General features: G+C 45.6%; 4 protein-coding genes and 1 non-coding gene across 6 annotated transcripts; all 5 read left to right on the top strand.

Annotated features, from left to right (window-relative positions):
• The first annotated feature begins 19 nt into the window (after positions 1–19).
• Positions 20–8,778, top strand: LOC134819398 (aurora kinase B-B-like). The gene is made up of 4 exons (XM_063829338.1): positions 20–278; positions 462–618; positions 810–1,001; positions 7,820–8,778. Exons 1-4 carry the CDS (start codon positions 34–36, stop codon positions 8,111–8,113), a joined length of 888 nt encoding a protein of 295 aa, XP_063685408.1. The 5' UTR covers positions 20–33; the 3' UTR covers positions 8,114–8,778.
• A 233-nt stretch (positions 8,779–9,011) lies between these two features.
• Positions 9,012–16,090, top strand: LOC134819400 (uncharacterized). Of its 2 annotated transcripts, none has more exons than XM_063829341.1 (6): positions 9,012–9,095; positions 9,282–9,450; positions 9,617–9,795; positions 13,955–14,065; positions 14,255–14,390; positions 15,043–16,090. In XM_063829341.1, exons 1-6 carry the CDS (start codon positions 9,015–9,017, stop codon positions 15,189–15,191), a joined length of 825 nt encoding a protein of 274 aa, XP_063685411.1. In that variant the 5' UTR covers positions 9,012–9,014; the 3' UTR covers positions 15,192–16,090. The 2 variants fall into 2 exon arrangements, with proteins under 2 accessions (XP_063685411.1, XP_063685410.1); XM_063829340.1 differs by having other exon boundaries at positions 9,614–9,795.
• Trnaw-cca (transfer RNA tryptophan (anticodon CCA)) lies at positions 9,151–9,222 on the top strand. Its single transcript has one exon. It is a non-coding gene; the product is annotated as a tRNA-Trp (tRNA).
• A 123-nt stretch (positions 16,091–16,213) lies between the features above and the next one.
• LOC134819410 (2Fe-2S ferredoxin-like) lies at positions 16,214–17,829 on the top strand. Its single transcript, XM_063829357.1, has 3 exons — positions 16,214–16,662; positions 16,890–17,009; positions 17,279–17,829. Exons 1-3 carry the CDS (start codon positions 16,353–16,355, stop codon positions 17,425–17,427), a joined length of 579 nt encoding a protein of 192 aa, XP_063685427.1. The 5' UTR covers positions 16,214–16,352; the 3' UTR covers positions 17,428–17,829.
• Positions 17,830–17,973: 144 nt separating this feature from the next.
• Positions 17,974–24,298, top strand: LOC134819378 (prolyl endopeptidase-like). Its single transcript, XM_063829315.1, has 9 exons — positions 17,974–18,209; positions 18,391–18,540; positions 18,703–18,880; positions 19,060–19,375; positions 21,374–21,617; positions 21,956–22,073; positions 22,352–22,520; positions 22,841–23,019; positions 23,457–24,298. Exons 2-9 carry the CDS (start codon positions 18,407–18,409, stop codon positions 24,021–24,023), a joined length of 1,905 nt encoding a protein of 634 aa, XP_063685385.1. The 5' UTR covers positions 17,974–18,209; positions 18,391–18,406; the 3' UTR covers positions 24,024–24,298.
• Positions 24,299–24,315: the final 17 nt, after the last annotated feature.

The raw sequence follows: 24,315 nt of genomic DNA, 5'->3' as shown, positions 1-24,315 counted from the left end.
CTAACACGACTCTATCATCTTAGTAAAACAGCCATGTCACTGAGCGACCTCCCAAAGTCGGACTGGAGTTTGAATGACTTTGAGGTTGGTAAACCACTAGGAAAAGGAAAGTTTGGCAGAGTGTATCTGGCGCGGGAAAAGCGCACCAAGTTCATTGTGGCGCTGAAAGTGCTGTTCAAGTCGGAGCTGAGGAAGAACCGAGTGGAACATCAGCTGAGGAGGGAGATTGAGATTCAGTCTCATCTTGATCACGATAACATTCTCAGATTATACGGCTGGTAAGTTCTTGTCACTTACTACATAATTTTCAGTTATTTTCAGTCAATATTGCTGAGGATAAATGTAAAATTACTCAACTTTCAATAAAACTCTTTCAACTCATGACTTCTTCTGAACGCCAATTTAATTTTACATTTTAAATTCACAACTAAAACACTTATTTCATTATATTCACTATGTAGGTTCCACGATGAAACGCGGATATACCTGATTCTGGAGTTCGCACCTAAAGGTGAACTGTACGGAGTACTCACTAAACTTGGTAGATTCGACGAGAAAGTTGCTGCGAATTATATTCTCCAGCTTTCATGTGCTCTTCAACACTGTCATCAAAACAACGTAAATACCTTTTCTGAGTATTTTGAGATAATTGATAAAATAAAGTTTAATCTCCAAAAGCAGTAATTTGATCTTGATCAAGAAATAACATCCAGTATTCCTTTCAATTCCCTGAGCTATCCACCCCCAAACAACCATATAACATTACAGCACACAATATTAAAATATTATAAATTTCCATACTACCACAGGTGATTCACAGAGATATAAAACCAGAGAACCTACTAATCGGAGGTAAGCCAGGACACACAGACTGGGACGTACTGAAGATAGCAGACTTTGGGTGGAGTGTGCACGCGCCCAGTAACAGACGCAAGACCATGTGTGGTACGCTGGATTATCTTCCTCCTGAGATGGTTGTAGGGAAAGAGCATGACGATAAGGTGGGAAATTAGATTAATTAATTAATTAATTAGATAGCAACAGTGAGATTATAATTATCTTTTATTTTTAAGTGACAGGCTACTGGCTAGGTCAGGGGCTCAAGAGCATCTTGCCCCAGAAGAGTTGCAGTTGGAGTTGGCATCGTGGATAGGGTTCAGATAAGAACTCTAAGGCATGATGTTTCAGGGCAGGGCGACCCACTAGACCCCCCCTAATGCATGATGTTTCAGGGCAGGGTGACCCACTAGACCCCCCCTAATGCATGATGTTTCAGGGCAGGGTGACCCACTAGACCCCCTCTAAGGCATGATGTTTCAGGGCAGGGCGACCCACTAGACCCCCCCTAATGCATGATGTTTCAGGGCAGGGTGACCCACTAGACCCCCTCTAAGGCATGATGTTTCAGGGCAGGGCGACCCACTAGACCCCCCTAATACATGAGTTTCAGGGCAGGGCGACCCACTAGACCCCCCCCCCCCTAAGGCATGCTGTTTCAGGGCAGGGCGACCCACTAGACCCCCCTAATGCATGATGTTTCAGGGCAGGGCGACCCACTAGACCCCCCCACCTAATGCATGATGTTTCAGGGCAGGGCGACCCACTAGACCCCCCTAATGCATGATGTTTCAGGGCAGGGCGACCCACTAGACCCCCCTAATGCATGATGTTTCAGGGCACGGCGGCACCCACTAACCCCTCTAATGCATGGTGTTTCAGGCAGGGCGACCCACTAGAACCCCTCTAATGCATGTGTTCAGGGCAGGGCGACCCACTAGATCCCCCTAATGCATGTGTTTCAGGGCAGGCGCCCCACTAGACCCCTCTAATGAATGATGTTTCAGGGCAGGGCGACCCACTAGATCCCCTCATCATGATGTTCAGGGCAGGCACGCCACTCTTAACATGTGACCCCACCTAGATCCCCCTAACATATGTTCAGGGCAGGCCCGACCCACAGACCCCCCTAATGCATGGTGTTTCAGGGCAGGCGGCGACCCACTAACCCCCTTATGCATGATGTTTCCGGGCAGGGCGACCCACTAATCCCCTAATCATTCGCGGACCACTATCCCCCCTATCATGATGTTTCAGGCAGGGCACCCACTAACCCCCCCGCCCACCCCCCCCTCCCCCCCCCCCCAACAATCCACCCCCCCCCCCCAAGCCGCCCCGCCCCCCTAATCGCATGTTGTTTCAGGGCGGGCGACCCATCTAGATCCCCCTAAGGCATGATGTTTCAGGGCCGGCGACCACTTAGATCCCCCCCCTAATGCATTGATGTTTTCAGGGCAGGGCGGACACTAGGACCCCCCCCTAATGCATGATGTTTCAGGGCGGGCGACCCACATAGATCCCCTAAGGCATGTGTTTCAGGGCCGGGCGACCCACTAGTCAACCCCTCTAATTCATGATGTTTCCGGGCAGGGCGACCTACTAGATCCCCCCTAATGCATTGATGTTTCAGGGCAGGGCGACCCCCACTAAGATCCCCCTAATGCATGATGTTTCAGGGCAGGGCGACCCACTAGATCCCCCTAATGCATGATGTTTCAGGCAGGCGACCCACTAGATCCCCCCTAATGCATGATGTTTCAGGGCAGGGCGACCCACTAGACCCCCCTAATGCATGATGTTTCAGGGCAGGGCGACCCACTAGATCCCCCCTAATGCATGATGTTTCAGGGCAGGGCGACCCACTAGATCCCCCTCTAATGCATGATGTTTCAGGGCAGGGCGACCCACTAGATCCCCCCCTAATGCATGATGTTTCAGGGCAGGGCGACCCACTAGATCCCCCCTAATGCATGATGTTTCAGGGCAGGGCGACCCACTAGATCCCCCCTAATGCATGATGTTTCAGGGCAGGGCGACCCACTAGATCCCCCCTAATGCATGATGTTTCAGGGCAGGGCGACCCACTAGATCCCCCCTAATGCATGATGTTTCAGGGCAGGGCGACCCACTAGATCCCCTCTAATGCATGGTGTTTCAGGGCAGGGTGACCCACTAGATCCCCTCTAATGCATGATGTTTCAGGGCAGGGCGACCCACTAGACCCCCTCTAATGCATGATGTTTCAGGGCAGGGCGACCCACTAGATCCCCCCCTAATGCATGATGTTTCAGGGCAGGGCGACCCACTAGATCCCCCCTAATGCATGATGTTTCAGGGCAGGGCGACCCACTAGATCCCCCCTAATGCATGATGTTTCAGGGCAGGGCGACCCACTAGATCCCCCCTAATGCATGATGTTTCAGGGCAGGGCGACCCACTATACCCCCTCTAATGCATGATGTTTCAGGGCAGGGCGACCCACTAGACCCCCTCTAATGCATGGTGTTTCAGGGCAGGGCGACCCACTAGATCCCCCCCCCTAAGGCATGATGTTTCAGGGCAGGCGACCCACTAGATCCCCCTAATGCATGATGTTTCAGGGCAGGGCGACCCACTAGATCTCCCCTAATGCATGGTGTTTCAGGGCAGGGCGACCCACTATACCCCCTCTAATGCATGATGTTTCAGGGCAGGGCGACCCACTAGACCCCCTCTAATGCTGGAGTTTCAGGGCAGGGCGACCCACTAGATCCCCCCTCTAATGCATGATGTTTCAGGGCAGGGCGACCCACTAGATCCCCCCCCCCCCCTAATGCATGATGTTTCAGGGCAGGGCGACCTACTAGATCCCCCCTAATGCATGATGTTTCAGGGCAGGGCGACCCACTATACCCCCCTCTAATGCATGATGTTTCAGGGCAGGGCGACCCACTATACCCCCTCTAATGCATGGTGTTTCAGGGCAGGCGACCCACTAGATCCCCCCCCTAATACATGATGTTTCAGGGCAGGGCGACCCACTAGACCCCCTCTAATGCATGATGTTTCAGGGCAGGGCGACCCACTAGACCCCCTCTAATGCATGATGTTTCAGGGCAGGGCGACCCACTAGATCCCCCTAATGCATGATGTTTCAGGGCAGGGCGACCCACTAGATCCCCCCTCTAATGCATGATGTTTCAGGGCAGGGCGACCCACTAGATCCCCCTCTAATGCATGATGTTTCAGGGCAGGGCGACCCACTAGACCCCCTCTAATGCATGATGTTTCAGGGCAGGGCGACCCACTAGATCCCCCTAATGCATGATGTTTCAGGGCAGGGCGACCCACTAGACCCCCTCTAATGCATGGTGTTTCAGGGCAGGGCGACCCACTAGACCCCCCTAATGCATGATGTTTCAGGGCAGGGCGACCCACTATACCCCCTCTAATGCATGATGTTTCAGGGCAGGGCGACCCACTAGACCCCCTCTAATGCATGATGTTTCAGGGGCAGGGCGACCCACTAGACCCCCTCTAAATGCATGGTGTTTCAGGGCAGGGCGACCCACTAGACCCCCTCTAATGCATGATGTTTCAGGGCAGGGCGACCCCTAGACCCCCCCTAATGCATGATGTTTCAGGGCAGGGCGACCCACTAGATCCCCCCTAATACATGATGTTTCAGGCAGGGCGACCCACTATACCCCCTCTAATGCATGATGTTTCAGGGCAGGGCGACCCACTAGATCCCCCCCTAATGCATGATGTTTCAGGGCAGGGTGACCCACTAGATCCCCCCTAATGCATGATGTTTCAGGGCAGGGCGACCCACTAGACCTCCCTAATGCATGATGTTTCAGGGCAGGGCGACCCACTAGATCCCCCCTAATGCATGATGTTTCAGGGCAGGGCGACCCACTAGACCCCCTCTAATGCATGGTGTTTCAGGGCAGGGCGACCCACTAGATCCCCCCTAATGCATGATGTTTCAGGGCAGGGCGCCCCACTAGACCCCCTCTAATACATGATGTTTCAGGGCAGGGCGCCCCACTATACCCCCTCTAATGCATGATGTTTCAGGGCAGGGCGACCCCTAGATCTCCCTAATGCATGATGTTTCAGGGCAGGGCGACCCACTATACCCCCTCTAATGCATGATGTTTCAGGGCAGGGCGACCCACTAGATCCCCCCCCCTAAGGCATGATGTTTCAGGGCAGGGTGACCCACTAGATCCCCCCTAATGCATGATGTTTCAGGGCAGGGCGACCCACTAGGACCTCCCTAATGCATGATGTTTCAGGGCAGGGCGACCCACTAGATCCCCCCCTAATGCATGATGTTTCAGGGCAGGGCGACCCACTAGATCCCCTCTAAGGCATGATGTTTCAGGGCAGGGCGACCCACTAGACCCCCTTAATGCATGGTGGGTTTAGGGCAGGGCGACCCACTAGATCCCCCTAATACATGATGTTTCAGGGCAGGGCGACCCACTAGATCCCCCTAATGCTATGGAATGTTTCAGGGCAGGGCGCCCCACTAGACCCCCTCTAATACATGATGGTTCAGGGGGGCAAGGGCGCTCCCACTAGATGATAGATCCCCCCTAATGTATGATGGTTGCAGGGGGCAAGGAGACCCACTAGACCCCCCTCTATGCATGTGTTTCAGGCAGGGCGACCCACTAGACCCCCTCTAATGCATGGTTGTTTCAGGGCAGGGCGACCCACTAGACCCCCTCTAATGCATGGTGTTTTCAGGGCAGGGCGACCCACTAGACCCCTCTAATGCATGATGTTCAGGGCAGGGCGACCCACTAGATCCCCTCTAATGCATGGTGTTTCAGGGCAGGGTGACCCACTAGATCCCCTCTAATGCATGATGTTTCAGGGCAGGGTGACCCACAGACCCCCTCCTCTAATGCATGGTGTTTCAGGGCAGGGCTACCCACTAGATCCCCTCTAATACATGATGTTTCAGGGCAGGGCGACCACTAGATCCCCTCTAATACATGATGTTTCAGGCAGGGTGACCCACTAGATCCCCTCTAATGCGTGATGTTTCAGTGGCCAGGGCTGACCCACTAGACCCCCTCTAATGCATGATGTTCAGGGCAGGGCGACCCACTAGGACCCCCTCTAATGCATGGTGTTTCAGTGCAGGGCGACCCACTAGAACCCCCCTCTATGCATGATGGTTTCAGGGCAGGGCGACCCACTAGACCCCCTCTAATGCATGATGTTCAGGCAGGGCGCCCCCACTAATACCCCCTCTAATACATGTGTTTCAGGGCAGGGCGACCCATAGATCCCCTCTAATACATGATGTTTCAGGGCAGGCGACCCACTAGATCACTCTAATACATGATGTTTCAGGGCAGGGCGACCACTAGATCCCCCTAATGCATGATGTTTCAGGGCAGGGCGACCCACTAGATCCCCCTAATGCATGATGTTTCAGGGCAGGGCGACCCACTAGACTCCCCCTAATGCATGATGTTTCAGGGCAGGGCGACCCACTAGATCCCCCCTAATGCATGATGTTTCAGGGCAGGGCGACCCCACTAGATCCCCCTAATGCATGATGTTTCAGGGCAGGGCGACCCACTAGACCCCCCCTAAGATGGTGTTTTGGGGAGGGGACCCCCTTTTATCCCCCCCAATCATGATGTTTCAGGGCAGGGCGACCACTAGCCCCTAAGATATGTTTTTAGGGCAGGGCGCCCATAGACCCCCCCCTAAAAATGATGTTTCAGGGCGGGGCCCACTTTAGATCCCCCTAATGTTTTATGTTTAGGGCAGGGGGCCCCTAGCCCCTTATGTGGGTGTTTAGGGCGGGCGCCCAAGGGGGGGCCCCCCCTAATCAGGTGTTTAGGGCAGGGGGAACCCCCAGACCCCCTCTAATGCTGGTGTTTCAGGGCAGGGCGCCCAATAGACCCCCTTTAATGCTGATTTCGGGGGGGGACCCACTAGTCCCCCCTTGCATGGTGTTTAGGGCAGGGCGACCAAATAGATCCCCTTAAAGCATGAGTTTTAGGGCAGGGGACCCCCTAGACCCCCTAATGCATGGGGTTTCAGGGCAGGCGACCACTAGATCCCCTTTAAAACATGATGTTTCAGGGCAGGGCGACCCACTAGACCCCCTCTAATGCATGATGTTTCAGGGCAGGGGCGACCCACTAGACCCCCTCTAATGCATGATGTTTCAGGGCAGGGCGACCCACTAGACCCCCCCCCCCTAAGGCATGATGTTTCAGGGCAGGGCGACCCACTAGATCCCCCCTAAGGCATGATGTTTCAGGGCAGGGCGACCCACTAGACCCACTCTAATGCATGATGTTTCAGGGCAGGGCGACCCACTAGATCCCCCCTAATACATGATGTTTCAGGGCAGGGCGACCCACTAGATCCCCTCTAATGCATGATGTTTCAGGGCAGGGCGACCCACTAGATCCCCCTAATGCATGATGTTTCAGGGCAGGGCGACCTACTAGATCCCCCTAATGCATGATGTTTCAGGGCAGGGCGACCCACTAGATCCCCCTAATGCATGATGTTTCAGGGCAGGGCGACCTACTAGATCCCCCTAATGCATGATGTTTCAGGGCAGGGCGACCCACTAGATCCCCCCTAATGCATGATGTTTCAGGGCAGGGCGACCCACTAGATCCCCCCTAATGCATGATGTTTCAGGGCAGGGCGACCCACTAGACCCCCTCTAATACATGATGTTTCAGGGCAGGGCGACCCACTAGACCCCCTCTAATACATGATGTTTCAGGGCAGGGCGACCCACTAGACCCCCCCTAATGCATGATGTTTCAGGGCAGGGCGACCCACTAGACCCACTATAATACATGATGTTTCAGGGCAGGGCGACCCACTAGATCCCCCCTAATGCATGATGTTCCAGGGCAGGGCGACCCACTAGATCCCCCCTAATGCATGATGTTTCAGGCGACCCCCAAGTTCCCCCAAGTTCCCTAAACCAAGCTCTTTACAGGTTGACATCTGGTGCTTGGGGATTCTATGTTACGAGTTCCTGGTCGGTAAACCTCCTTTCGAAGCTGACGGACACGAGGAGACTTACAATCGTATCCTGAACACTCCCGTCGAGTTTCCTGCGCACGTCAGCAAACTTGCACGGCACTTTATCAGTGGGATCCTGCGCAAGCGCCCTGAGAAGCGCTTAACGCTCAAGGAAATATCAAAGCACCCTTGGATTGTTGCAAACGCGCGAGCAGAGTTGGAAAACGTGGCGCCCAATTGTGGGGAAGGTGAGGGTACGAAGTTGTGAGGAAATGATCAGTAGTGTAATATTTCACGGAGGAAATTGTAGTATTCCAGTCGAGTAGAGGTTGAAGAGGTGTGACAAAGGATTATGAGTGATATTCTAATTCTAATTATTCATTTCAATATCAATTTTATTATTTCTATATTATAGCCAAACTATGAGATTAATTTTATTAGCTTTATAGTCTATTCACTTACCGCAATATGAACCATTTTGGTAAGCAATGCCGATTATATCGAAAACAAACAAACTACAGTTAAACCTTGATTTACTGGGGTTTGTATGACGGTGCCACGATAGTTCCTCAGATCCCCCGAAAGCGTTAATCATAACCACCTTTTTCTGGGGATAATTCTCAATAAATCAGGGTTTGACTGTACAATGTGTATTGTGCAGTGGTTGCGATATTTTTTGTTTATTTCAGATTTAAGTTTTGACAACGCTTTAATAAAATTGTCGATAGTTTCCTCACATTTATAAATCTCTTGACGTGCAGTAGGTCTGACGTGGTAGGTTGTATATGCTATTTTTGTTGTTATTTACTTTTATTTGAAAGGTAATTCATCGGCGGCATAGCATTAATGCGAGGGATACGACTATAATTGTAGCACTCAAGAATATTTCTGTTCAAGTATCTATATTGAATGATATGATTATAAATTCTGAACGCCTACTGGATTGAATATAATGTTTTACCGAATTGCAAATTTAACCGGACAAGGTGATTTATCGTAGTGTCCTTTTGGTCACACGTAGAAATGTTGTTCAGCGTGTGCCGCGGTACCCTTATTGTAGACTTCTCGATATTCTTTCAAATGTTCGCGCGTAAGCGCGCACAGTTATTCCATGTTCAAATCGTAGGATTACAACTGAACGTTACACACACTTTTTACCCAGATTTAGCATGGTAAAATGTCCGGCTGATGGAATGACGATTAAGAGCAGAGATAGTAACAATCAACGAATTGCTGCTCTAGAAGAAAAGGTCAGCGATAAAAATATACTATGAGTAAATAGGTAAACATCGAGTTGTGACATAAGACTCCGTGGCGCAACGGTAGCGCGTCTGACTCCAGATCAGAAGGTTGCGTGTTCAAATCACGTCGGGGTCAAGTTCTTTTGTCGTACATACTTTCCACTTTGAATCTATTTGTGACTAACTCTTCCTCAGGTAGCAGAGCAATCAAAGACGATAGCAGCGCTTCAACGGCAACTACAGAGCCTGAGTGCTATTCTGGCGAGTGCTGCTCAATGCATAGCGGAACCTATCCTCGTGGAGGAAGTTACCACTACAGTAGCAACTGAAGAAACAAATGGGATACAGACTACTGACAGATTAGGTAAGTGTGAATATGAGGTTATTATTAAAACTTGGGTTGGATAAGTAGACTTTCTGCAAAATATATTAGAGTTGAACTAATGCCTAATGCTGAATTAAGATGATCAATTTATCATCTTTTGAATTAAAACCAAAAGAGACTCTTAAGATACCATACTCTCCAGCAGAAAGACAAGAAGAGCTGGTTGAAGAAGAGGTAGCCCCGGTGATAAGTCCCGTCAAAAAGGAGACCCCACCTCCGGTCCAGTACAACTACAAAAACCTGCTCCAGGAGCATGTTGTCAAACAAGGCTGGACTCTACCAACTTATCAGACTAGCAAGTGTGCTGGCGGTTTCTCTAGTATTGTAAGTGGGGGGGGGGGGGGCCAAGTGGATATTTGTAGATATTTGTAGAATGTCATCCACTTTTTTCGTGAATTATCCATTGACAATAATCTACAAATATCTACATTTATCTACAAAAAATGTATAGAAATTTGTGTGATTTCTTATCCATTACATGTTTTATCTATTGGATTCCAGAAAGCTTCCAGTAATCATACATGTCATTAAATACCTGAATTAGGTTCCATATTTGATGCAACCACTCATCTATAATTTCATCAAGGACAACCCCTATATGCTTGCCTATACTTCTCTCAGTGCTTTGAATCTGACTGACCGTCAAGATCCTTCACTTGTTCTGGATCTGTCCTGCTTATACTAGTATTTTTTGAGAGAAGGATATTCAGCCACAGGACTTTTTCTGAAGAGTATCCATTTTCTAGCTGAGGCTTTCTTAGACAAGGATTTTAGTCCAGAGCAGAGAGTAGAAAAGGCTTGGTACTGCAAGTCTTTTTTTGTTCTCTGGAAATCTAATATAACTGATAGTTGTCAGTTTATAACTTGGCAGACGTTTAAAGATCTGAAATGTACTTGCGATGGACTCATTCTCTATCTCCTTTTTCTGCAAAAGTAACAACATACCTACTAGGATCTGATGCTAATGAACAACTCTTTGCTTGGATTCGAACTGGTATCTTTGCTGGTCGCCGCACAAATCTCGATGCCATAACTTTAGCATACGGCTGCGAGAAAAGAAATCTTCGCTCAGAGCTCGCTCTTGCAGATGACATGACAGCCTATGCCCATTCCCGTGGACGCAGTATTTTCAGGGAAGAAGTTCCACTACCACACGAGACATGGAAGAATGATACGAAGGAGGTCCACGATTTGAGTTCAAGTGACATCAAAATAGATAGCTTGAAGAAAGCCATGGAACGAGGTACCAAGGCTGTCGTGGACGATGGTAAGAAGTTCAAGTTACCTTTCCTGCAAATATTTGAAGATGAAAACATCATCCGATTGAATGAGAGGAGGATATAAATGACCCTGCAGAGTTGACTGAGTGTGAGAATGATGAAGTGGACTGTCCCACTTGCACTGATGATACTTATAATATGTTAGAATCGGAGGAAGCAGATTCGGAGGCAGCAACTGAGGTCAGCACAACCCTCTTCGGAACGATCGACATAAGATCGGCAGAAACTCTGTTGCTGAACGGGGGAAAAACTAATTTTGGGAATTTTAGCATCAGCATTCGATCAAGAAAGCGGAGCTGAGAGAGTTCAAATGTTCATGATTTGTTCGGAGCGAACAAAAACTGTTACAGAAATAACATTTAGATGGTTCATCCTCCTTCTCATCCTTCTCAGTGTTCCTACTCATCCTCTTCCTCATCCTGACATCCTCCTCCTTATCATCCTCCTCAGACCTCCTCTTCTTCAGGAGGGGGGGGGGGGGGGGGGATTTTAGCATCAGCTTTCGATCAAGAAAGCGAAGCTGAGGGAGTTCAAATGTCATGATTTCGAAGGGTCGGGTTAAGTTTGTTTCGCAAAACTATACTCCAGCAAAGTTTGCATGTCCTGCAGGACGGCTCAAGATAAATTCATACTAATTTCACAAAGCAATGATCTCTTGCCCATGAGGTGATTACGAAATAGTCAACCACACTGCTCCTTCTACTCTTTGGTCCTCTTCCTCCTCCCAAGTCTTCCACCTCCTTATCCTCCTCCTCCTCCTCCTCCTCCTCCTCCTCCTCCTCCTCCTCCTCCTCAGTCCTCCTACACCTCCTCCTCAGTGCTTCTCCTCCTCAGTCCTTCTCCTCCTCAGTCCTTCTCCTTCTCAGTCCTCCTCAACCTCCTCCTCCTCCTCTTCAATCATCCTCCTCCGCAGTCCGGAGTGAACAAAAACTGTTACGGAAATGACATTTAGATGGTTCATCCTCCTTCTCATCCTTCTCAGTGTTCCTACTCATCCTCTTCCTCATCCTGACATCCTCCTCCTTATCATCCTCCTCAGACCTCCTCTTCCTCAGTCCTCCTCTTCCTCCGTCCTCCTCACCCTCTTCCACCTTATCCTCAGTCCTCCTCTTCCTCAGTCCTCTTCCTCAGTCATCCTTCCCTCCTCAGTCCTCCTCAGTCATCGCATGTACATTGTACAGTTCCTTCTCAGTCCTCCGTCTCCCCATCCGCATCCTCCTCCTCAGAAAGCGGACATTTTTACAGGCCTCCTCCTCCTAAGTCTTCCTCCTCAGTCCCCCTCCTCCTAACTCTTCCTCCTCAGTCTCCCTCCACCTCCTCCTCAGTCCCCTCCTCAGTCCTCCTTCTTCCCAGTCATTATCCTTCTCCTCAGTCCTCCTCCTCCTCAGTCCTCTCCTTCTCAGTCCTACTGATCATCCTGAGTATTTTTCCTCCTCCTCTTCCTCAGTCCTCCTCAACCTCCTCCCCCTCCACCTCACCTTCAGTCCTCTTCTTCCTCAGTCCTCCTCCTCAGTTATCCTTTTCCTCCTCAGTTCTCCTCAGTCCTCGCTTGTACAGTTTCTTCTCAGTCCTCCGTCTCCCCATCCGCAAGCGGACAAAAATGGACAAAAACGGACAAAAACTGTTACGGAAATAAAATTTAGATGCTTCCTTCTCCCCTACTCTTCCTTCTCTTCCTCCTTCCCCTCATCCTCCTCCTCAGTCCTCCTTCTCCTAAGTCCTTCTCCTCAGTCCCCCTCCTGATCCTCCTAACTCTTCCTCCTCAGTCCTCCTCTTCCTCCTCAGTCCACCTCCTCCTTAATCTTCCTCCTCAGTCCCCTCCTCCTAACACTTCCTCCTCAGTCCCCCTCCTTCTGATTCTTCCTCCTCAGTCCCCCTCCTAACTCTTCCTCCCCAGTCATTCTCCTCCTCTTTTCCTCCTCAGTTCTCTCCTTTTCAGTCCTACTGATCCTCTTGAGTGTTTTTCCTCCTCAGTCCTCTTCCGTCCTCCTCTTCCTCAGTCCTCCTCAACCTCCTCCACCTCTTTCTCAGTCCTCTTTTTCCTCAGTCCTCCTCCTCCTCAGTCATCCTCTTCCTCCTCAGTCCTTATATGTACGACACATTCTCATTTCTCATTTCTGAAAACAGTATTCCTAATTTTTTTCCTAATTACATGATGGCGTTTATTCAAAGGGCATATACTAGGATAGACCTCTGCCTCGGTCAAAAAAGCACCCCACGGCTTCCCTCGGCCTCGGTCTTAACTAAGATGGCACTCCTCGGCCTCGTCTATTAAGCTAAAAAAGTACCCCTCGGCCTCGCCCTAAGCCGATCAGTGATCCTCATCCTCCTCAATATTCCTCCTTAGTCCTCCTCTTCCTTCTCAGTCCTCATCCTCCTCCTCCTCTTCCTTCTCAGTCCTCATCCTCTTCCTCCTTCTCCTCAGTCCTCCTCCTCAGTTCTCCTCTTCCTTCTCCTCAGTCCCCTCCTTCTCCACAGTCCTCCTAGCCTCCTCTTCCACCTCCTCCTCCTCATTCCACCTTGTGACAATTTTATTTTGCCATATTTAACAGTACCTCTTTTATCTCTCCCTAGTCAGGCGGATGGCATGGTTGGAAGTTCAGACTGACAGCACCCCGGTAAAGATCCCCCCCCCCCCCCCCCCCCCCCCCCCCCCATAATATGCAACATTAAATTAGATAGTTCCACCCTTTTAGATCATTGCTTTTCTCTATATGATAGTGTTTATGGACCATAATCTCCATGTAAATACACTCAAATAAACATAGAAGAACTGTGCAAGTAGTCAGATAATATCATTAAATCACTTAGCATATATAAAACGTGATGAAATTGAAGTTAATGCCCAGAAATTCTACTGAATTTTTGGAGATGAATGTAGATATTTGTAGAATGTCATCCACTTTTTTCGTGGATTATCCATTCTACATTAATCTACAAATATCTACAAATATCCACTTGGCCCCCCCCTAAGTGTGTTTCTCTAGTATTGTAAGTGTGTTTCTCTAGTATTGTAAGTGTGTTTCTCTAGTATTGTAAGTGTGTTTCTCTAGTATTGTAAGTGTGTTTCTCTAGTATTGTAAGTGTGTCTTTGTTGAAGCTTAGACTTTGGAGGTCATGTGAATATTTACTGTCTTGTATCGAAAATTTGACTTTTTCCTCTTTACGTGTGTTTGTTGTCCTTATTATACCACTAATTTCAGATAACAGTGAATGAGAACAGTTACACTAGCAAGACTATGAAGTCTAAAGTTTTGGCGGAAAAGTCAGCCGCTTGTGTATTGTTACAAGCCCTGAACGTTATCGATGAAAATGTAAGAAACGTGCTAATTTCACTTTCACTTTGTTATTTAATTTTAGCATTCTAAATTTGATGGGATGGATAGAATCTGCTCTATTCATAACGATGGGATGTTGAGTTATGTTAAGATAAATATCATCATTGGTTAGATCGTTTTAACACAATTTTTATCTGATCATCATGGATATATATTGTTTGACAGGGTGTTCCAGTAGCAGACGGGGATCCTAAGCGGAATGCAGGTGTCTCTAAATACTCTTGGTGTAAGAATCAGTTGCAGGAATACTTTGCTAAGTGTGGTTTAAAGTATCCCTCGTACACTATCACCCCTGTAGGAGGTTAGTTGCTAAGTGTGGTTAGTTGCAAAGTGTGGTTAGTTGCTAAGTGTGGTTAGTTGCAAAGTGTGGTTAGTTGCTAAGTGTGGTTAGTTGCTAAGTGTGGTTAGTTGCTAAGTGTGGTTAGTTGCTAAGTGTGGTTAGTTGCTAAGTGTGGTTAGTTGCTAAGTGTGGTTAGTTGCTAAGTGTGGTTAGTTGCTAAGTGTGGTTAGTTTGCTAAGTGTGGTTAGTTTGCTAAGTGTGGTTTAAAGTATCCCTCCTACACGATCACCCCTGTAGGAGGTTTGTTGCTGACTCAGGGACAAAAGGAAATCGCGGCATGTGCGGAATCGCGATTTTTCCCATTATTTGCGACAAATTTTATGTATAGTTTAATGTATAGCCTGTTAGAAATCGCGGTATCGCGATTTTTGGCCAAAATAATCGCGAAATCCTAGTTGCTGTTTAATTGTGCCACATTTTAATTCCTTTCTAATGATATTTTAATTGCTTTTTAATTCCTTTTTAATGACATCTTAATTCCTTTTTAATGACATTTTATGGCGTGCTGTTGGAGTTTTTTATTGGATGTTGCTCCATTTTTAGTCACACTTTATCGACCAACTTATTCCCCATCAAACTGACACCATCTTAAATTGTTGATCTATCCTTACAGGTAAAGGTTTCACTGCGGAGGTGAGTCACGAGAAGTTTCCAGAAAAGGTTCTCGGTCCCCTGGCTTGCAGCAAGAGGATAGCTGAGCAGATGGTGGCCCACAAAGCCATCTCCGTCTGGAAAATTATAGAAGACTCTTCGGATTCGTAAAGAAGGCTTGTTTGTAATCGTTTAAGGTTATTTTGGTTTAATGTGAGCTTTTGTTCAGGTAATGATGTTTAATGTTGATGTTTACTTAATTTTCGCTACGTTCAATAAGTGAAAAAGAGGGACAAAATATATTCAGCTAGCCTCGGCTGTTTTTTTTTGTCTGGTTGGGTTTGGTTCCTTCTTTTATTTTCTTTTAACATCATTTATCATTATATTAATATCATTGATTTCTTGACAACCATTTTTGAATACATGACAACAGCACGCACGTGGCTTAATAAACCACCTTCTGTTACCGTGTTACTATATTGTAAAGTAAATTTCGCTTATTTGTTTATATAATACTCATTTTGTTAACAACGTGACTTTTTAACTTCCCTTGATGCATTTACCTGCCCTGGGACGTTCTTGAACAGTACCTAAAAGAAATGTTTGCATCTATCTTCAACCTAACCCAAAATCCACCTCTTACCCGACAACAGGAGGGTTAAAAGTATGTGAAACGTTGCACTGTGGCTGAACGTCCCGTGGCAGGACTTTGGGCAGTATCTAAGAAGTCCGACCACTGAGGATAGATTTTAGGGTCAGCGTCGGGGGGGGGGGGGGGCGTCCATAAAGATTAGTCTAACTCTAACCCTAAAGATTTCTACCCTAACCTATACCTCCATTAGTCGGTTTCTTGGACACTTTCAAACTCTACGGGAATTTCAATTAAATTATCAAACTGTTTATCGGGAGTTATATCACTGTCTATGTTTTTACTTCACTACAATATTAACTGAACTATAGTCTGTTAGTCACCAGTTCAGTGATATTGTACCAAATGATTTCTCAATCTTGGATGGTCTTGATGTTTCTTCCAGTTGGTTTTTGCTATTTAATTACTAATTTGAAACTTTTATTGCAATGCGATTGATTTGTAGCTTTAAGTTGGTAAATTATTTATTATACGACTTTAAGGGTGCAGGCTGTTACAGCATATTTTGTTCCGATCTCAAAATCCTAATTCTGTTTTGTTCCCTAGGTTAGCACATGTTTGGTAAAAACTTAAAAGCTGTAAGAGAAAGAACTACTGTCTAATATATCCAGATAGGGGAGATTGGACCAGTATCACGTGACTGGATTAAGCGAGTACCACTTGACTGAACTCTGAACTTCCTAATGTCAACTGGAATACTGACTGTAAACCTCCGAAACTTAATCAGATGTCTTCCAATGCTTAACTACAATGGTAACGTGAGGCCACCTTGTTCCCGGATTACGTCATCGTTCCGAATGACGTCATCGTTCACTAAATTGACAGCTCCGCTTTGGAGATCAGCGACAATCAACTCAAAAACATCAACTCTTCGTTCTTCTTGTGGGGTTCTTGATTCGAGAAAATTTGTATCATCAAAATCTGAAAAGAAAACTGTAAAAGTTCAATTCATTGACCGGGATGGCGACTCTTTTATAGTTGATGCACAAATAGGTAAGCTAACTCTTTCCGTGAGTCAGTAGGGTATTAACAGTGTTTCTGGGTGCTCACTGCTGCTTTTAATCTCCTTATTTCCAATGCGAGTTTTTCTTAACGATAACAAGATAGATCTCCTATGACTGTAGAAAGTATGATAACAGTAGCAGGTCCTCTCCCCCCAACCCCCCCCCCCCCCCCCCCCCCGCACCAGCCACCCCTAACATCTCCCCTCTACTCGCCAGGAGAGAACCTAATGAAGGTAGCGCACCAGCACGATATCGACCTTGAAGGAGCATGCGAGGGAACCCTCTCCTGTTGTACCTGTCATCTTGTCATTCATCCTGACTGGTTTGATAACTTGGGTGAGTTGGACCTTCAGTTTTCTTGGGGTGTTTAGTTCGCTTACATTATACATTAAACATTATACATTATACATGACATGAATCGTAATTAAGATTGAAATTAAGGGGTCAAGGAGCCTTTGTCCATTATTAACTCTAACAATGTATAACTTTAAAACCTTTACTTCAGGAAGCGAGCCTTGTGAAGATGAGGAGGATATTATACATTATACATTGTACATTGTACATTATACATTATACAATGTATAACGTTAAAACCTTTACTTCAGGAAGTGAGCCTTGTGAAGATGAGGAGGATATGTTGGACATGGCATACGGACTGACGGACCACTCCAGACTGGGATGTCAGGTGATTGTCCAGGAGAACTTTGATGGGCTGGTCGTGAGGATACCACCCTACGAGCCCCAATACACGTGATAATAGAACACGTGATATGTACTAGAGCACGTGATACCGTTTAAGTGTTTTCGATTCTATCCTTATTATCTACTCTGAAGATAATGTCGGTCAGTGGAGTGAGGCTAATGTCAGCAATTTGTGCAACTGTCATCGGGATGTTAAGAACCGTGACCCATCTTGACATTCTTGAGAAGCCGAAGAAATCGGAATGTTTCAGAGAGAAACAACTCTTATTTAATTTTTGTTTTTTATAAGATATAGATAAAACTTTATAGGTGGAATGTTCCTTGATTTAGACTGAACATTAAATTTAAGTTTTTGTTGTATGGTTAGCTTTTTGTGATTATGATTTTATTTTTGGAGGTTTGGTACTACAGTTGCCAATTTAATCCTTGTTTTCGCCCTTCAATGGGGCATGAAGCTTATCCTTCAGATTGTTTGAGACAGAAATGAAAAATGTCAGCCACTCCCTTAATTTAATAAGCAATCCAAAAACAAGCCTCCCAACCACTACATCATCAAGTTCATTATTTAGTTTTCACCACTGTCTTGTTCATTAGGATGCTACTAAAACACGGTCGCATTTGCTCCAGAATTGTCGAAAAAAGTGTGAACACCAGCCAGCAGTCCTATACAAACACCCGGTGTCACTCTTCCTTCAGTTTAAACCCAGAATGTACACACATAAGGCATCACGTGACATACAATCCTGCACGTGAAAATTCCAGACTACATGGTGTACGCCAGCTCTCCTATACCAGAGGCGCTGACTCGGATAAAGCCAGAGAGTTTCTGTCACGGTTAGTCGCTTACTTTCTAAAAACTTCTTGGTCCAATCCTTATTATTATGATAGTGCTTCGTGCTCTCCTTAGAACGAGGAGACTTGTCTAGTTCTTCAAATACACAAATATTTCTCCCCCTAATAAAGGTATTTATAAATTTAGTTATCAACTACTTTTTAACTCATCTCCCTTTACCAGATACAACGAGAGGACGATGAAGAAGTACGGTATATCAGAGGAGGAGACAAACAGAGACAAGACGTCCATGCAGAGTTCCAGTCAGTGTAGGGTTATCCCTAGGTTCCTCCAAAACGCTCAGTTCTTCAATGGACGCCACTACTTCTGCAAGTAAGATTACGAATTTGAGAATGAATTCCTTGAATTTCTATTTAATATTGTTGATTATCTGGAACTTTAAAATATTGGAAATGTTCAAGATTTATCGAAACTTGTTTGCATAGTCAACTCGATTACACCAACTTCATTGATTAAATTGGGACACATCTCCAGCACGGACTCTAAAACTGGTAAGAAGCAGCTGGTACGATACCGGATGTCTCCAAGCGAGGATGTTACATTGTGTGATGATCTGGATGGTCTGGCTGAAGTTAGGGAGGTGATACACTGTGGGGAATATTTAGCTGTTCTTGTTAGCTCTGATATGGAGAGTCGTATCTTTCTTATAAATGTGAGTATTTATTTTCATAGACCAGTTCTTTATTTTACTTGTATTTTTTACAATTTACAATAATTGGCAGTAAAAAGGAGCATTCAAATCGTGCAAACGTATCAGTCCTTGTTAGGAATTATCCCTTTATAATGTTAACTATTTCAAATTATCAATGAATAAACAAAACTTCCAACCAGGAAGAAACAGGTACTCTAATAAAAACACTAGACTCTGGTCACCAGCTGCAGTGGACCACAGACTCCAGCATAATCTACACCACCATCAACACCAACATGAGACCTGACACCGCTATCTTCCTCAACCTGGAGACTGGAGAACAACACACAGTTCACCAGAGCTGTAGGTCGGATGAGGTGGTCAGTGTCACGTGCTCTAAAGATAAGAAGTTAACTGCTGTAAACGTTAACACTAAGTTAACAAGTCACGTGTACCTGTTGGGTAACCTGGGGGAGTGCTGTGGGGAGGAGAACCTGGTTCATCATCCTCTACAGGGTAGGTTACTAGCGTGTTTAGTGTTTACACAATGTGGGGAGGAGAACCTGGTTCATCATCCTCTACAGGGTAGGTTACTAGCGTGTTTAGTGTTTACACAATGTGGGGAGGAGAACCTGGTTCATCATCCTCTACAGGGTAGGTTACTAGCGTGTTTAGTGTTTACACAATGTGGGGAGGAGAACCTGGTTCATCATCCTCTACAGGGTAGGTTACTAGCGTGTTTAGTGTTTACACAATGTGGGGAGGAGAACCTGGTTCATCATCCTCTACAGGGTAGGTTACTAGCGTGTTTAGTGTTTACACAATGTGGGGAGGAGAACCTGGTTCATCATCCTCTACAGGGTAGGTTACTAGCGTGTTTAGTGTTTACACAATGTGGGGAGGAGAACCTGGTTCATCATCCTCTACAGGGTAGGTTACTAGCGTGTTTAGTGTTTACACAATGTGGGGAGGAGAACCTGGTTCATCATCCTCTACAGGGTAGGTTACTAGCGTGTTTAGTGTTTACACAATGTGGGGAGGAGAACCTGGTTCATCATCCTCTACAGGGTAGGTTACTAGCGTGTTTAGTGTTACACAATGTGGGGAGGAGAACCTGGTTCATCATCCTCTACAGGGTAGGTTACTAGCGTGTTTAGTGTTTACACAATGTGGGGAGGAGAACCTGGTTCATCATCCTCTACAGGGTAGGTTACTAGCGTGTTTAGTGTTTACACAATGTGGGGAGGAGAACCTGGTTCATCATCCTCTACAGGGTAGGTTACTAGCGTGTTTAGTGTTTACACAATGTGGGGAGGAGAACCTGGTGCATCATCCTCTACAGGGTAGGTTACTAGCGTGTTTAGTGTTTACACAATGTGGGGAGGAGAACCTGGTTCATCATCCTCTACAGGGTAGGTTACTAGCGTGTTTAGTGTTTACACAATGTGGGGAGGAGAACCTGGTTCATCATCCTCTACAGGGTAGGTTACTAGCGTGTTTAGTGTTTACACAATGTGGGGAGGAGAACCTGGTTCATCATCCTCTACAGGGTAGGTTACTAGCGTGTTTAGTGTTTACACAATGTGGGGAGGAGAACCTGGTTCATCATCCTCTACAGGGTAGGTTACTAGCGTGTTTAGTGTTTACACAATGTGGGGAGGAGAACCTGGTGCATCATCCTCTACAGGGTAGGTTACTAGCGTGTTTAGTGTTTACACAATGTGTAACAGGGATTTCTGCGCTGCTTACCTATGGGATTTGTGCTGTAATAACGATCAGGGAATCAACATTTTTATCCTGGCCGAGATAGCAGTATTAGCGGGGACTTGATACCGGTGCCTATTTCTTATTGCAATTGCAATTTTAAAATATTCATAATTATTCCTCTCATTTCAGATAGTAAATGCTACATCGATCATATTAGCGGGGACTTGATACCGGTGCCTATTTCGTATTGCAATTTTAAAATATTCATAATTATTCCTCCCATTTCAGATAGTAAATGCTACATCGATCATATTAGCGGGGACTTGATACCGGTGCCTATTTGTTATTGCAATTGCAATTTTAAAATATTCATAATTATTCCTCTCATTTCAGATAGTAAATGCTACATCGATCATATTAGCGGGGACTTGATACCGGTGCCTATTTCGTATTGCAATTTTAAAATATTCATAATTATTCCTCCCATTTCAGATAGTAAATGCTACATCGATCATATTAGCGGGGACTTGATACCGGTGCCTATTTCGTATTGCAATTGTAATTTTAAAATATTCATAATTATTCCTCTTATTTCAGATAGCAAATGCTACATCGATCATATTAGCGGGGACTTGATACCGGTGCCTATTTCGTATTGCAATTGTAATTTTAAAATATTCATAATTATTCCTCTCATTTCAGATAGTAAATGCTACATCGATCATATTAGCGGGGACTTGATACCGGTGCCTATTTCGTATTGCAATTGTAATTTTAAAATATTCATGATTATTCCTCTTATTTCAGATAGCAAATGCTACATCGATCATCACGGAGACCGGTTGATAGCGATAAAGTCATCCACGGATAACCCTAATCTACACCTTTACTGGTCTGACCCTATAAACAAAGCTCCTGAATCTGTCCCAACTTACCCTAAAACAGAAACTTTCTCAGCCCACCCTAATGATTTTGGAGTTATTCATGAATTAGAAACATTTGACAGGGGAATTGTGGTTTATCATTCAACTCTGGACGATTCAGGAAACAGGTAATTTTTAATGTTTAAAGTTGAGTATATTATATACTGAAGGACCGGACCTCGCACCATATTAATACTATACGTTGGGAAAGTTTTTTTTCCTTCATTGGGTCCAATTTTCTATAAAATAGCATTAAAAACTAATTTTCCATATCATTATCAACAGTTTTAATACTTTCAACACTACTATATAACAAATAATTTGAGCTAGCAAAATGGTTTTCAGAGGGCATTAATGAAATGTACTATGAGCTGGTCCCAAGTCCAGACGCCATTTTATTCTTTGTAATTTTCAATAACCCTGTCTAGTCATTGACTACATATACCTGGAAAATGTATAATTTCAGAGGTAACTACAAAGTGACCCTGCTGGACCCAGAGGACTACTCTAATACTATTGCGGAGATACCCTTCCCAGCTGATGTTTCTCTTGTATCCCCAAACTCTAACTCATCTCCTCACCAGGTAGCAGCTCAATACTCTTCTTTCAGACACTGTTTAATTTGTCTGCTCCACAACCTGTAAATAGGGGGTCGTTCACATATTACATAATCACCCGAGGGGAGAGGGGGGTTTCCAAATGAAATACGCTGGTGTAATTTTGATTCAATAGCTATGTGTAAAACTGATTACGGAGCGGGGGGGGGGGGGGTAAAAATTGTTCAAAAAGTGATTACATGATATGTGAACGACCGGCCCTAGTCTGGATCTCCCACTGGATATTTAAACCTTATCTCCCTCAGACCCATCTGAACATCAAGGTACACAGTCTGACGAAACCAGTGAAGCAGCTCTCTATTCCCTTCTCCAAGTTCCAGATATCACGTGGCAGGCTCATATCACGTGGGAGATACGAGATGTTCACTGATTCAGCTCCCTCTGGGGATGTTAACGTTCCCATCACCATTATAGGTTAGTTCTTTCATTCAAATTTCTGAATAGACTCAGTGAAGACAGATTCTAATGAAAATATAAAGCTGAATAACGTATCGACATTTCTACGTCATACTCATATTCTCAAATTATTTGTTATATAGTAGTGTTGAAAGTATCATAGGTTAGCCTAATTCTGTATAACCTGATTTAATCTGCTCTTTGTGATCAGATGTACTCGTGCATGATCTTGCTTTTTGCGCATATTTGCACAAGCCCTATCCGAAACACCCGTAAGCACTGTAGATACTTAAACTTTGACTGTTTAAATTATCCTGGAATGTTATGAAACATTGCAGCGAATGAAGACTCTCTCGCTGAGTGCTCACCCTGTCTGTTTATCACGTACGGTTGCTATGGTGAGAATCTGTTTTACTCCTGGGAGACTCTGCCCAGGGAGCTTCTTGATAAGAACTGGAAAGTTGTGCTGTGTCATGTGAGGGGTGGAGGAGAACTCGGCCGCAGCTGGTATCTACAGGTTCGTGTATAGGAGGGGGGGGGGGGGGGGGTCCAAGGGGAACTTTGGGAAAGTCACCCAAGATTTCTGAAGTCCCCCAAAAAAAAGTTCCCCAAAGTTCCCCAAAATTATTCAAAATTTCTCTAATATACATTAATACCCATGTTAACATGTATGTTATTATAAGGTATAATCTTAACTTACTTGTTGATACTTGCAGCATGAACTCGGCCACAGCTGGTATCTACAGGTTCGTGTATAGAGTATAGAATATAGATGGCCGACATTTTCCCTCGCTGTATTTAAGAGGAAGCCAGAGTCCATAGATAAATCTGAAACTTTAGGTTCAAACATATATTTTTGGTGGTTTACGTCCTGAGTGATTATTTTGTGTATGGATATTAGAAAGGTTAATTATGATAAATGTCTTTGTCAATTCTAATATCACCAAACTACAGGGTATCGGAACTAAGAAAGAAAACAGTGTCCTCGACACACTGAATTGTATAAAACACGTACAATCCCTCAACCTCACAACCCCGTCCTCCTCCACACTCCACGCTTCCTCCAGCGGGGCGCTTATCGCAGCGCGCGCTGCACACTCTGTTCCTGGAATTGTCAGCAAGCTGGTCCTCCGGTTTCCATTCCTGGATCTTCACACTGCTATGTTGAATCCCTCTTTACCTCTGTCTTCGGAGGAGAAAGAAGAATGGGGTTATGAATCCCCGGATGACAGCAATGGGTTCAGACCTCTAGACTTAGGCACCGTTAATTCAGGTTGTGATGTTTTTATAACTACCGCTGCTAAAGACAGACGGGCACCTCCTTGGCATACCGCCAATTATGTGGCATCCATTGTGAACGAAGACAGGGTGTTTGTAAACTTGTTGGGAGACGCGGATCACACGGGTTACGAGCAGAATGCTGATGCTGTTGAAACAAACTTTATATTATCAGATGATAAGTCTAACTCTAGGAGTTCTAGTCTGTGGGTGAGGTTAAAGGAAAGAGTTTTTTCCAAGTGACATTTTCGTAATTTGTGAGTTTTGTATTGTTGTTTGTAAATGATTGTGATGTTAAATTCTTTGCTTGGGATTTGTATTAACATAAATTGCCGAATTTTTAGTGACCCTTTTTATGTGATCCTCGGCCCGGCAAGTGTTTTACGACAACTAAAATTTGCCACAATTTTAAATCTGGGGATTTTTATCTTGCAAATCACTTCGTAAGCTTATTATTAAATTCAGATGCTGATCACGATTTTCATTGGGTGATTGATATTTCATAATTGTTTGTCTAAGTGACTTTCAATTAATG

This window comes from Bolinopsis microptera, chromosome 8, assembly GCF_026151205.1.
Source record: "Bolinopsis microptera isolate Bmic1 chromosome 8, MBARI_Bmic_1.0, whole genome shotgun sequence".
Taxonomy (NCBI): Eukaryota; Metazoa; Ctenophora; class Tentaculata; order Lobata; family Bolinopsidae; genus Bolinopsis; species Bolinopsis microptera.
This window is presented reverse-complemented; position numbering and strand designations above follow the sequence as displayed.